The sequence below is a fragment of the Chiloscyllium plagiosum genome, chromosome 11 (assembly GCF_004010195.1).
Source record: "Chiloscyllium plagiosum isolate BGI_BamShark_2017 chromosome 11, ASM401019v2, whole genome shotgun sequence".
Lineage (NCBI taxonomy): Eukaryota > Metazoa > Chordata > Chondrichthyes > Orectolobiformes > Hemiscylliidae > Chiloscyllium > Chiloscyllium plagiosum.
In genome coordinates this window covers 72191412-72205733 of record NC_057720.1, presented here as the reverse complement: position 1 = coordinate 72205733, position 14322 = coordinate 72191412, and the positions used below count along the sequence as shown (strand labels likewise).

The window sequence follows — 14322 nt, the reverse complement described above, 5'->3', positions numbered from 1 at the left end:
GTGGTATTGCTAGATATCTCTTGCCCTTATCTTTCTGGCTGAGAGGAGAAGGAATTGTATTGATTTGTACAGCTCAAATGAATGACTCAATTACTACTTCCGACCAGACTTGAAGCTAAATTTTGACAGCTTACTATTGTAAAAGAAAAACAACATAAATATCTGCAAAGGTGCCATCTAAAACAGTGGAATAACGAAGCAGCATTTAAGCCTTAAAAATTGTCCTCATTATGTAGCATATTAATCTAACCTGAAGAAGTATTGCCGCTTCAATCTGCACTCTTTGCATTTTCATCATCATCAATGCTTGAGCTTTCTTCCTGGTCATATGACCACGCCAATGCTTTTGGATAATCAGAGCAGCATTTGTTGCCTTTTTGACATGCTGTCGACAGAGGAACTTACGCACAGCTGCTTGAATGACACAGGCAGCTTGACTTTTTTCCTAAAACAGTACATAATACAATTTTTAAATTTAGAAGAACAAATGTACAATTTAGGCACTGCTTGCCATGGTCTCAAGATCTTCGAAAGCAGAGGAATGACAAACATCTTGCAAAATGCATTCTTTATATATGTTGGGATGAAGGGCCTGTTTCCATGCTATAGGGAATCTAATCTAATCTAGTCTACTTTGACATGTGGGAAGGAATACAGAACTGGTAGAGTAGCAGTTAAATAATTCACATCTTCGTGCCACCTCATACCTCAACATATTGGGTATCCCATTAAGCCCCAGTGTTGAATTACAGCAATGTTCTGCTGAATGGAATTACAAAATATCTCTATGTAAGGAGATGCTAGGCAAAGACATCTCGACACAAAGACAGAGGATGATACAATGCCTAATCAACAATAACCAATAAGCTGGAATTTAACTCACTGCTGCAAAGCTAAAATGGCACTGAACTAATTAAAACTGAGACTGGAACCACAGTAATGGGATAACTGGAAAGAATTCTGGACAAAATGCATTTTCGTGCATAACTCATTAGTCACCTGCAAACATGCATCTTTACTTCATTGTAAGGTCTTGATGAAACGCATGAAATGAAATGAAGGAAAAAAGTGTACAGAGTAGTGAAGGCATAAGTATACTCTGATGCTTGCAGTAATGACGTAACAGGAAAGTAGTCCAAAAATCATACAATTTATTTAACCTTATTTGCTTCTTTCCAATGGCAATAAAATGAAATATTAGGACAATCAACAACTATTCAAGTCATTGACATATTACCATGCTTGCATAAAATCTACTGCACATTACTAGAAAAAGAATTCACTCAATACGTGTACATGAGCTTTATTGGGACCCTGTAAAGGACAATATATGTGACAATGAATATTCTGGATGATGCTTACACTACCTTTAAAAGTTGAAGCTCACAGTTGAGCTTGTACTTCCTCCAAGCTGCCTGAATGATCCTAGCAGCTCTTGTTTCATTTCGAAGGTCCAGAAGACGAGCACAAAGAAATGAAACATAAGTAATAACAACCTATAAAATAATTTTTAAAAATATTGGAAATAAATTGTGACAAAGTGATAAGAAAAAATAAATTTGCTGTGGTGGTACACGGTGGCATTTGGAATATTTAGTCAAAATAACACTGAACATCCTGGCCATGAGCAGCAATGATAGAATTATAATTAATCAGCAGCTTGATAAAACATCCAATGCTCAAGACTAAACCAGAAACATAACTTATCAAAACAGCAGTCATAAATTTTCAGATGTCATTCTATACTTAATTTTTAAATTCTGTACAAAAACAGAAATTGCTGGAAAATTTCAGCAGATCTGGCAGCATCTGGGAGAGAAATCAGAGTTAACGTTTTGGATCGAGTAACCCTTCCTCAGAACTCGACCCAAAACAAAGGTTGCTGATTTTTTTTATTTTTTTTTTACAGCAATCTGCTTTTGTTTCTGATTTCCAGCATTTGCAGTTTGATTGTTTTTTTTAAAAAAAAGCACACTATTTAAATGTTATCACCTCAAGGCAAGGATATTAAATTTTACCTTCTCTTCAGGGATAGTATTTGACATATCTGCTGGTCGTATCATAGCTGGAACCCCTCCAAGTGTTGCAACAGCAGTAGTCACCAAATTAAAATTCTTCTTTTCATTCTCCAAAAGTTCTTCAAAGAGTCTAGTTGATGAAGAAGCTAAAAAGTGAAATTAATATACTGTTTTGTATCATATATGTAATTCTAAAAGCAACAGATGGCTCAAGTACATATCTAATTATTTACCTAACTGGAATAAAAATTAGCATTTCACCTTGTTACCACAAGTGTACACACTAGAATAGGGACTGTTACATCTCTGTTCGAACAATTCAAAAAGTAACCCCACTATCCTGTTGTCACTGCATATTTCCGTCATCAAAATTGATCAACTGGTCTTTAAAAAGAAAATAAATTCATTATTCAGCTATGTATACAAGTTCTTAGAATCTCACTATTTCAAATTGATGGCTCTTAAATGACTGACTCATGAGCCACAGAAAATATTTTTTTTTCATTCACATCATCAAAATTGTTCATAATTTTTAAAAACCTTTTCAATTCTCCCCTTTGACCACTCAGCTATGGTGGAAACAGTAAAAATATCTGAAGTTTCCTATTCACGAGACTAGTTAAGTAAAATGTACATCACACAATTGCCAGACAATGACCATTTCCTGTAAGGAAAGCCAATTTCATCTTTTTGATATTCAACAGCATTAGAGTTGCCTAATAACACCTGGGGAGCAGAGAGCAGGGGAACAGCATCTAAACTGCACCTGCCACATAGAAAGCTAGCCAGAGATGGAGTATTCTGTAGCCCACACAAATAAAACTCCCAACAAGACACTTGTTAAAGACACACATGAATGTTCTCTATTTGCTTGCTCTCTGATAATTTTCAAAGATTTCACTTCACAAACCTACAACTTGCCTGCCCTAAAAAGAAGGCACATGGGGGACACAACTATTTTCAACCTCCCCTCCAAGTTTCACATAACCCACACAAGAAGCCAGATCTGATTGGTCCTTTACCTCCCAGTGAGTAAGATTTTCTGGGCAACAGTATAGCTTGGATGCCCTGGATTAGTGCAGGTCCTCCCAGCTGGCCAAAGCTCCAGTATTGACAAGTACAGCTTGTGGTCCGCTGCGCAGTAGCCAGTATATGAAAACGATGGGGAACTGGAGATCTGCCTTCGAGGACCAGCTGTCCGGTGCACTCTCTGTACCCTGTCGGTTCTGGGTCTGTTCCTTTGTGCTCATTTGGTCCTACTTTAGGGCCCAAGGTCATTTAGCTACAACCAATTTTGGTCTCAGTTTCAACAAGGATGGCTTGGACCTTGGCATTAATGAGCAGTAGTCTTTTTTAAAATGTTTACATCATATAAAACCACAAATGTTTTGTCTAATTGCAGATGACTGGGGGGATAAATACATATTTCTAATAAACGTGCACTTTCTAGAAATAGTATAGTCATTAGCAATAGGGCGCAAATGTCACCATTATCTTCAAAATACTGACCAGACTCACTGTGGTTTGTTGGGATGACATCAACAGAGCTTTCATCAGATTCACTGGTTGATGTATCAATTGCCACTGTACCACGGTGTGCACATTCAACCGTCTGCAGCGTTCGTGAACAGATGTCATTTGTAGCAAGAAGGCCCGGATGATAATGATGGACAAGGTAACACAAAACCCTGCCATCAGAAAAGGCTACAGTGAAGTTCTCAATCTGAAAGAAGTAGTAGAATAATAACTTGATCAATGCAGCTCAATTGTCATTCTGCCAGTGACTCGCTACTCTTGCGCAATGAAAACAGCCACATATGGAGTAATGATGGATGGCACTTACATACAGATATATTAAAAAGACACACACAAAAGGGAAATTTGTGCAGATAAAATAAATGAATCAATAAACCTACTTTGACACCATAATATCCACAAACAGCATTAACCCAATTCATTAGCAATTTGATTCTTGGGCTGTATTTTTCAGGTGTATCTTTGAGGTTTTGATTTTTTGGCGATTTTTGGGACAGTACAGACACAGAGCGCAGGGCTACCAGTTTATGGCATGTGCGCAAAGTTTTTTGCAAGAATTCAATTTCTTCTTGTAATTGTTCTTCATTCAGCAAAATCTCGACCTAAGAGGAAAAAAATCAGCACAGTCAAAATACTTAACCTCCAACGCACACATCATTGTTGAAAATACACAGGGCTGGTAGTCAAATTTACCCATGGAACTTCATGAGTAACCCATGGAAAAAAAAAAATCAAGGATAGAAACAAAAAAAATTCAAGAATTATTGCCTTGCTCCTATTGTATGAATCAACAGTTCCTCTCTAGTCTAAACAGACCTGAACAATTGTAAGCACAGTTGTCCCATTGAAAGAGTAGGAAAACAATGCAGAGATTTTTTTTAAAGAAGCAGTGTATGTAGGAGGGATGTCTGCTTCTCCAAACTCAGATTTTGTTGCTCCTATGCTCCTTGTTGCAACTCCCTCCCAGTCGTTTGCTTTTCCTGAGACATAATCTACGACAAGTGGAGCAGAAAGGGTGGGAGGGAAGCAACCTGTAGCTGGAGGAGTTGGAACAATTACATTCATTGGTCCCAGTGCCATCACCTGGAAGACTGTTGTCTGCACCACTACTCATCTATTGAGAAGTCGGAGGAAAAGAAATGAAAACAAAAATACAGATGAAGCTAGTAGTCAGAAACCCAGTAACCAGGCCAGAAGCAGGACCCAAGGTGAAGGCTGTACCTAGAATAGGTTCATGATCCATTTCAGTCACGTTTTGGCTAAAGAGGATGGAGTAGGCGGGCAGAAACCCAGTAATGAGGTTGGGGTCAGGTCTCAGGGGAATCACCACTTTACCTCACCTTCGCTCTCATCCTTTGGTGCCTTTGCTAATGGGACTGGGAGTTTTGTCTGACCTTTCACATTTTCACTGTGACAAGAGTCTGAATAAATTGCAGGCTATTTGGAAAGGAGGTGAGGAATGGAGGTAATTTGCAGAACCACCAAGTTAACAGGAGGTGGTGTCCAAATCTGGTGCTCATTGAGGAAGACATTAGGTGGTGGTCTGGATCACCATAAAATGAGCCACCTTCTGATAATAAACATAAGTTAAAGCTTACTTATGCTTCCGAAAGCTAATCTCAAACAAAAATTTTGAGAATATGGATATTAGCATTTTAAAAAAAACAGGAAAAAGGTTGGCATCAACATGTTAATATCCAAATTTTAGCTTAATGACTACCTGAAGCAATGTTCTGTTGGAGCTCCTTTTGCATTTGATTTCATTAAAGATGGATTCTCCCTAGTCAGCACCACTTGAACAAACAAAATGGGTATAAAGACCCACACTTAATGCTCCTTTGATCATTCAATCTTGCATCACTTAAGTACACATGATCACTAAGGTAGTGCTTGTAAAGCGGCTGCAAATTATACAAATCCTTAACTGATGGCTGGTTTGATGCAGCAGCATTAATTTGTGCATACTCTTTGTTGCACAGCTCTAGGATCTTATGGCACAATGGTACTGTTCCTAATTGAGCCGGGAAGCTCAAGTTTAAATTCCACCTGGTCCAAGGGTGTGCAGTAACATCTCTGAACAGGTTGATTAAAAATATTGTGTTGAACAGTTCACCCTTGCAAGTCAGTACCATTTTCCATTAGATGGCCACCTGGCTTTCGCAAGGCTGCCAGAAGCTAAAAATCAAAGAAAGTAAAATTCAAAGAGCTGAGTATTTTCTTCAGCGTTTGAGGCAGTAAGATCCCAAGTGATGGTGAAAACAAATAAATGGATGAAGTCACATACATTTATAAATATGTATTGTGTAGAATTTCAATCCTAACCCAGCAACTCTTTCACTTTAATTTCAGAATATTTGCACCATCTTTGAGGAATGACAGGTATACTTTTAAGAAACACATACCTGAAATGCAAAGATGATTCTCCACAACAATGATAAGGTTTTTTCTCTATGTCCATCAACAATATCTCTAGAATCTATTACGCTGCCTTATAAACAAAAAGTGGAAAAAAAAGGTTTAAAACTAATCATGAATGAAAAAGCTTTGTATTCTCAAGTCACAGTTACAGAATTTCAATTTTACCCCGTTCATCTCTCAGGTCAACTCCTCGAGTTTTAAGGGAATTTAATGCAACATCCATGTTGTGCAGTTTTTGAAGACGGCTAATAGCTGGAACTCTTAGCTGCTTTGACAGTTTCCAGTTTCGTGTGAGAAGCTCCACTGCTCGCCTATAAAAGAGATTGTCCAAATCAAAGAAAACAAACGAACATCCTACTAAATACATCAATTGGAATTACACATCGTTAGCAATTCTCAAGGTTGAAAATCTCGACTAAGTTTAAAAATTGCTCAATGTCTTGTCTCAAGACAACTTTACTATATCAATTTGCTTATTTAGAGCACTCATCAAGTCAAAGGAAAATTAATCATACAAAATTCTAACTATATGGGCAGGCTAAAAGACCAGCTAGGTAAGTTGCAAAGTAATATGTCCTTATAATTTATTTCATTTTCTTCATTAAATATTCAATGATTAAACAGCAATACTAGATAACATTAACTCTAAAAACCAAATACTTTGTCCATTGGTTTGAAATACAATCAATGTAAATTTGATCAAACATTTGTTGAACTCCACGTGAAGATCTACAATTGGACATTCTGTAGCAATTACATTTCAAAACAGTCAATGATGAATTCCATGGAGTCTATCATTTTTAAAGCAAGGTTACAGTTCAGAGTCAAATACACTCTGATTGCAGAGCACATTGCATAATTTCAGAGTTTCCTATTCTGCAATGCATTAACTTGATTCTCACCAAATCCTAAATATTCAGTCACTCCACCAACATTCTCAGCAGTGTACACCATCTACAAGATGCACTGCAGAAATTCGCCAAAGATCCTTCGACCTCACATTCCTAACACAACCAATTCCATCCAGGAAAACCAGGGGAGAGCTCAACACCACCTTCTTAAGAGCAACAAGGGACAGTCAATTGCTAGCTCAACTAGCAACATAAATATCCCACGAGTGAACAAAAACAATTGTTTCATCTTCTGAAATGCTGTTGATTTTGGAACAGTTACAGTGGATTGGAAGGTAGTAAAAGTACCACAAACTATAAGCTAGTTTTCCTGATTCAGCTATCTGGAAAATGTTGGAATCATAAAGGATGTGTTAGCAGGCAATTTAATAAAAAATTGTAAAACCATGTTGACTGCACCAAGTCATATTACAAAAAGAAAACTACATTTAGCCAATCTACAAGAGATTTATGTGAATAAACAACTAGCAGCAAACATGAGTTGGGGATATTGCCGCATGTTTCAAATTTCTAAAAGCATTTGATGAGGTGCCACAAGAAAAAGTTGTTGCACAAAATAATGGCTTGTTGGGCTATGAGTATTTTATTAGCACATTTAGAGAAATGTCCATCAGACTGGAAACAAACAGTCAAAAAAAAAATCATTTTCAATTAACAAGCTGTTAGTTGGATACTAAGAAGATCAGTTATAATGCCTCTAACATTCACAATCTATAGTACTATACTTGGCCCTTTGACCTGAATCAGTATTTGCTAAATATATGTTTTTTCTTCTTTAGTATGGACTTGGTAATCTGTTTGGTTTTACTGTTTTCTAAATTAGCTGCTCGCGAGTTTCGATTCCAGCATTTTCCTGACGGCTGACATCATTAACTGGCATACAGTTCCACACGCTATCTTTCTCCTTTCTTGAATAGCAATGCTACCTTCCAATCCCCAGAAAGTTCTAAATTTTTTGCAGATATTGGAACAGATTAAACCAATGCATTGAAAAACAATCAGACTCTCAGAAATTGTGCAGTATGCTCTTCCATTAAAAGTGCATTTGGCTCTGCGATGTAGAGTTAAGATGAAAATCGTTAGAAATTTGACTGTCTGCAAACAACGCTACGTGGTAAAAGTTAAGCTAAGATTATAGATAGGTTAAGTGGAAAATTGGTGGCAGAAGGTATCTAAAGCAGAAAAATGGCAGTTATTCATTTTTTGGAATTTACTTAAGCGACAAAATGTGAAAATTAAAAGAATTTGGTTGCCATTTTGCCAGAAACACAAAATTAACATTCAGGTATAGCAAACAATGAAGAAATAACATATTGACTTTGATTACCAGGGGTTGGAGCACAAAATTAAGAAAGTCTAGCTGGAACATAGGACTTTTGTGAGATCACATCTAAAATCCTGCACACGGGTCTAGTCAGACTCCAAGGAAGTCAACAGTTTTCTTAACAGGGCTATCATCAAGGTTCCTGGATTGACTCCTGTGTTGAGAAGTTTGACTTTCCAGGTCAGGTGGAGTAGTGTGAGCTCGTATTCCCCAGATTTAAATGAATAAGAAGTGATCCCATTGATACATGCAAAGTTCTGAGAGCATTTCACAGGAAAGTTGTCAACAGGTTGGGTCCCTGGCTGGAAAGTCTAAAACTAAGGGATTATGCAGTGCCAGGATCAGAGATTCGTCACTTCCAAAAGACAAATAAAAATTTCTTCACTCAGATGTTTGCAAATCTTAGGATCTCTTGGCCAATGAGGGAAGATAGGGAAGAAAGGAGTATGAGCAGGTAAAAATAATTTGTTTCAAATTCATCAAAAACAGTTTCAAAATAACTAATTGGTTCAAATCTTAGAAATATACAAGATATAAACATATTGAGCAATTTTAGACAGGAGAAAATTGCTGGAAGAACATCAGGATGTCAAATAACCCAGAGACAAACAAAATACTTAAACCTATGTTGGGTCAGTAATGCTATTCATACAAACTACTCATACCTTAAAGTATATAACTTTATAGCACTTCAATTCTTTAGAATATGCACCACATTTAAGAGAAAAGTCAGAGGCACCATCATTCCATTGGATCAGTAAAATATACTTACACCAAACGAACACCACATCGAAGATCGACAGCTATATTGGTGATAGCAAAATTAAATTCATGAAGAGGTGTCTGAAAATGGCTAACAGTCAACCCAAAGTAACCGAGATGACGAGAAATATCTCCTTCACCACTAAGAAAATCTCTAGAGAAAGCAAGTAACAGATCTTTGCTTGTCTAAAAAAGAAAGACAAGTTAAAATTAGAATGTTCAAAGTTTACTAGTAAATAAAGTCATATCGTAATGCACATGGTCTATAATTTTTGGTACAGAATACACTACCTTGGACCAAATAAATTTTTCACAGAGCCAAAAAATATTTTGCAAATGTTTAAGAACATTCAAGTCACACAGAATGTCAAAAAAAAAGATTTTCTAACCTAATCTCACCATTTAAAAGAAAGCATTAGTGCACTTAAATAAAACCTGTTATACTTTTGCTTTAAATACAAAAAGTGTTATAACAAAATCTATGCATGTATAGATTTTCAATAAAAACTCAATGAATATGCTTGGAGAAGCAGTATTTTTTCATATCTGACCTTAAATTCTGCATCTTTGCAGAAAAGGCATGGATCATGATCTATCAACCTAGACTGTTTGGCACAATCCAGAAACCAAACCAAAAGCAGGAACTTCTTCAGTGTAAACTGTGCCAAAACCTCTTGATGCTCTAGAAAATCAAGACAAAGAGTTACAATGTAATTTACAGTAAAATTAATTTCTAGTTGAGCCTTAATACATTACTAACAGTATTTTTACACTACTAACTGAGGTGCAACCCCAAATTCAAGATGGAAATGTAATCAAGGCTCAAGATACAATATACGTTAATTAAAATCCACTGCATTTAAACAAGCAAATTAAGCTTAATTAACTTTGTGAAATCACCCATTTTGGTAGGAGTAACTGTAAAAAGGATTACTATTTGAATGGTAAAACGTTGCAGCATGCCGCTATGCAGAGGGACCTGGGTGTACTTGTGCATGAATCATAGAGGGTTGGTCTGCAGGTACAACAAGTAATTAGGAAGACAAATGGCATGTAGTCCTTCTTTGCTAAAGGGACTGAGTTTAAAAGCTGGGGGTGGGGGGTTATGTTGCAGCTGAGGCCACATCTGGAGTACTGCGTGCAGTTTTCTTCTCCTTACTTGAGAAAGGATGTACTGACACTTGAAGTGGTGCACAGGAGGTTCACTAGGTTGATTCCGGAGTTGAGGGGATTGGTTTATGAGGAGAGACTGAGTAGACTGGGATTATATTCACTGGAATAAGGGAGGAATCTTACGGAAACATAAAATTATGAAGGGAATAGATAAATTGAAGTAGAGAAGATGCTTCCACTGGCAGGTGAAACTAGGACAAGAGGGCATAGCCTCAAGATTAGATGGAGCAGATTTAGGACTGAATTGAGAAGGAACTTCTACACCCAGAGGGTTGTAAATCTATGGAATTCCCTGCCCAGTGAAGTAGTTGATGCTACTTCAGTAAATGTTTTTTAAAGCTGAGATTTCATGACTGCTTCAAACTACACTTTCATTTAAATTAAAACAATCATGACCAATAAAAGGAAGCTGCAAAAATACTTTTGTCTTTGAGGTAGCCAAAATAATTCTTGCCCCAAAGTGGCTATGTCCCTTAACTAGTATTGCTGGGCAAACTGGCTGGTCCTCCCTGCATTGCAGCCACGGCTTGCAAACCAACAGCTCACCCATGCCCTCAACAGTCTTATGCATCTACTCACTTTTCATTTCTCCTCCAGTCAAAGACCATTCCCTCCTGCACTTGCTGCTGATCAACAAATGTAGGGAATTAAATCAGCCTGGCAATAGAGGAACTGTTCCTTTCAAAATTTTAATTCCAAACTGGGGGCAAATTTTCTTTCTGATTGTCCAGGAAAAATCAGTCATGGATTGATCAATTTGTGGGGATGTGTTCACCCACTGCCTTTGTGTATTTTGTGTGTTGCAGCTTATGTTCTACAAGCTCCTCCACTTTTGCAAACTATACATAATACAACTGTTCAACTTGTAACTCAGGTAGCACAATTACAGGATTCTGAAAATTAAAAACTGATAACATACAGAAGAGCAATTAGTTCACTAATGCCATTCAGGAGAAGGGAAAATGTCAATCCGCTATCTGATTGCACTGTCCATGTGGTCAAATTACAATGATCTTCAGTGGACTAACAAATCACCTCAATTATAGAAGTAGTAGCAGAAGTAGAATCAACAATGACTTTTGAAAAGAAGGGAATTTGTAAAACAAATTGCAAAACTTGGAAAACTTTATTGGAGATAACATAATGCAGTGTAATCTTATTTTGTGCTGTAAAATTTAATGATGTTAATCAATATTATTCCAATTAGCACAACCAAAATACGTACACAGAAAACTAAATTTGCACTTATTAAAACTTAGATGAAAGTTTAGTTCCAATCCATCTTTCTCTCAATACTTCTGGAGGCACTTCAAGTCAATGACAGCCCTGTAACCTACATGTCACACTTCAAATATGAAAAGTGTTTCAAAATGTAAGCAAAACTTTTTTTACCGTCACGATATAAATGTGGCACGGTCGGATGTTGAAATACTGCAGCTATATCAGAATTCCAAAGTAGGCGATTTAAAATAAATCTAGCTAAGCCAACCACATCGCTGTTGCTTTCCAGTGGAATCAGTTCACCAAATATACACTGAAATGTGACAAGATGAAGATTTCAGCCATTACACCAAAATATATGCACCATTACACAAAATTGTCAAATTTGCTTATATTATTCCTAATTGTACAAAGTAAGCCTTACCTCCAGTCCTATACGCAACCACAGAGGATTATATGACAAAAGCCACTTTAGGATCTTCTGTCGCTCTCCTTCAGTGAAAAAGAAAATACAAGAGGTAAATATAATAGCATGTACCTACAGATAAAAAGTTCCAAAATCAGTAAAATTCAAAGTTATGTTCCACATTCCACAGTAACAGAAGAGAAGTAACATTTGTGCAGCTATACAACTTAATATATAACTTTAAGGATAAATTGAACATTTGAACATGATAACTTTCTTTCTAATAAAAACATTGCTTGAATGGGGATGACAAATTATTCTAATTTTCATTCTGCTGTCCATTCAATACAAGTAATTGGACCTGTGTTCCATTGCAGAATTGCACAGACATAAAAAAGGCATGCCTTGAAGTTAGACAGATACCACCTCTGGATTTTATTTACCTTAGCAACAATTTGTGAGTGAATCCAGCATTATTACAGCCAGACCAGATTAACAGGAATGTTACAGCTCCGTATCAATTTTGGTGGGAGCCAATTCCTTTTACCAATGATTATTGCAAACATTTTGCTTCGGCTTTTTAGCCTACCTCATTTGCAAAAGCCAAATACAAGAGTTTCAAGTATCAGTGGGGGAAAATTTAGGGCACTCTAATCATCACCTCAAAGTTAGGTCAGCTGTAGAAAAAGAGCAAGCTAGACTAAAAAAAACAAATTTGTGGAAAGTCAATTTTGATGGGGTGAAATCAATTGGAACCAAAGACTTGCAGGTGAAACAGTATCTGCAAAATAGGCTGCATAAATGGAAGAAATAGGACAGCCACAGACCAGGTACAGTCCCATGAGGCGAAAACAGCCTAGTGGTATTATCGTTAGACTATTAATCTGCAGAAGCAGATAATGTTCTGAAGACCTGGTTTCAATTCCCACATTGACAGATGGTGAAATATAAATTCAATAAAAAGAAAAATCTAGAAGTAGAAGTCTAATGATGACCACTAAACCATCACAGATTGTCAGGAAAAACCCATATGGTTCACCAATATCCTTTAAGGAAAGAAACTGTCCTCTGGCCTATATGTGACTCTAGACATATAGCCATGTGGTTGTCTCTCAACTCTCAATTGAACAACTAGGGATGGTCAATGAATGCTGGCCTAGCCAGCAATGCACACATTCGGTGAATGAATAAGAAAAAGTAGAAATGCAGACATCCCTGGATGACAAAAATAATAGAGAAGAAGACAAAGATGAAGTGGTTTCAGACATCCTCGTGCAAACATGAGCTTAAAGATAAGCCCAGCAACTAGAGTCCAGTCGGTTTAATGTTGATAGTGGGGAGCTTACAGAAATTGTAATTCTGGACAAAACGGTTCATTAAGTGGGTAAATGTGGGCTTATTAAGGAAAGCCAGCACTGACCTATACAGCAATAAAATTGAACTAACTAACTTGGAGCTTTTGATCAGGATGCTGTCAGCTTTATTAGTTATGCTGACAACTTATTTTACAATAATTTATGAACACATCAACATAAGTATCATTGCTGTTGCATCCACTTTGGAACTGTATTCTTTGGAATTGTTTCTCCACATTCTTCCAACCAAGACATATCACAACACACTGCATTGCACTTGTTCTGTCTTTTTAAACTTCTGCACTGTCCTCCTCAGCTCACAATGTTGTCTAGTTTTGCAACATCTGCGAAATTTGATTTGTGTTGTGATATAGTAAACTTCAGAACTTTAATAACTAATCATGGATGGAAAAAAAAAATCAACAAAGCAAAAGAGTTATACATGGAAAGAAGCAGTAATAACTCTGTCTGGAGTAAACTATATTAAAAACAAAGACAAATTTTGTAGGAATTGAAAGCCCGGGAAAAGGAAGTGTTGAAGCAACATGAATATAAATGTTCCGTCATCTGTTTGAGAACTGGCTAGTTCACAGGTAAAGAGAGATGCAAGGTGTCAATTTAACATTTCTGCCATGCTTTCTGTCTCCAGGCTTACATCATTTATTTGAGTCACTTATCTGCCCGACACCTACTTTTGCCACTGCGTTATCAATGTATCATTAGAAGACTTTGGGATTTCCAGACCTTGGATACCAGAGCTTTTTCCAGAATCCCCAACTCCCCTCATTTGCTTTTCTACATCCCTCAGAATCTTTTGTTTTCAGCTTGGATCTCAATTGTATTTTCACTTGATACTTTTCCTTTTTAACCTTTATTTCGATCTCCTGCACCACCCAAAGACATTTTGATTTGTTAACCCTATCTTCCTCTTGAGAAATTGCAGAGGCACATTCAGTTGAGATATTCAAGAAAGAATTGGATTGTTATTTGAAAAGGAAGCAGCATAGAGTTCCAAGAAGATGGGAAAATGACACAATGTAAATTGCCAGCATTGGGTCTTGCCACAGGCACAACAGATCAAAAGTTTTGTTCCGTTCTCTGCTAATTGCATTTCAGTGCTCTATTCCTTTCCCAGAGGATTGCATATTTGATTACTTGATAACGTTTGTACATGGCTTCATTATATCCCTATGTGACA

General features: G+C 36.9%; 1 protein-coding gene across 2 annotated transcripts in view; it reads right to left on the bottom strand.

Moving 5' to 3' along the window:
- aspm (assembly factor for spindle microtubules) overlaps positions 1–14322 on the bottom strand; it is a 59270-nt gene that overhangs the window by 31875 nt on the left and 13073 nt on the right. Inside the window, exons 7-17 of one of the 2 annotated variants that reach the window (XM_043699799.1) lie at positions 11788–11855; positions 11535–11676; positions 9521–9651; positions 8980–9155; positions 6138–6283; positions 5957–6042; positions 3935–4156; positions 3528–3741; positions 2019–2164; positions 1368–1496; positions 251–445 (exon numbers count right to left, since the gene is read on the bottom strand). In XM_043699799.1, coding sequence (XP_043555734.1) covers positions 251–445; positions 1368–1496; positions 2019–2164; positions 3528–3741; positions 3935–4156; positions 5957–6042; positions 6138–6283; positions 8980–9155; positions 9521–9651; positions 11535–11676; positions 11788–11855 — 1655 coding nt within the window. The remainder of the gene's footprint in view (positions 1–250; positions 446–1367; positions 1497–2018; positions 2165–3527; positions 3742–3934; positions 4157–5956; positions 6043–6137; positions 6284–8979; positions 9156–9520; positions 9652–11534; positions 11677–11787; positions 11856–14322) is intronic. The other variant, XM_043699800.1, reaches the window with a different exon arrangement.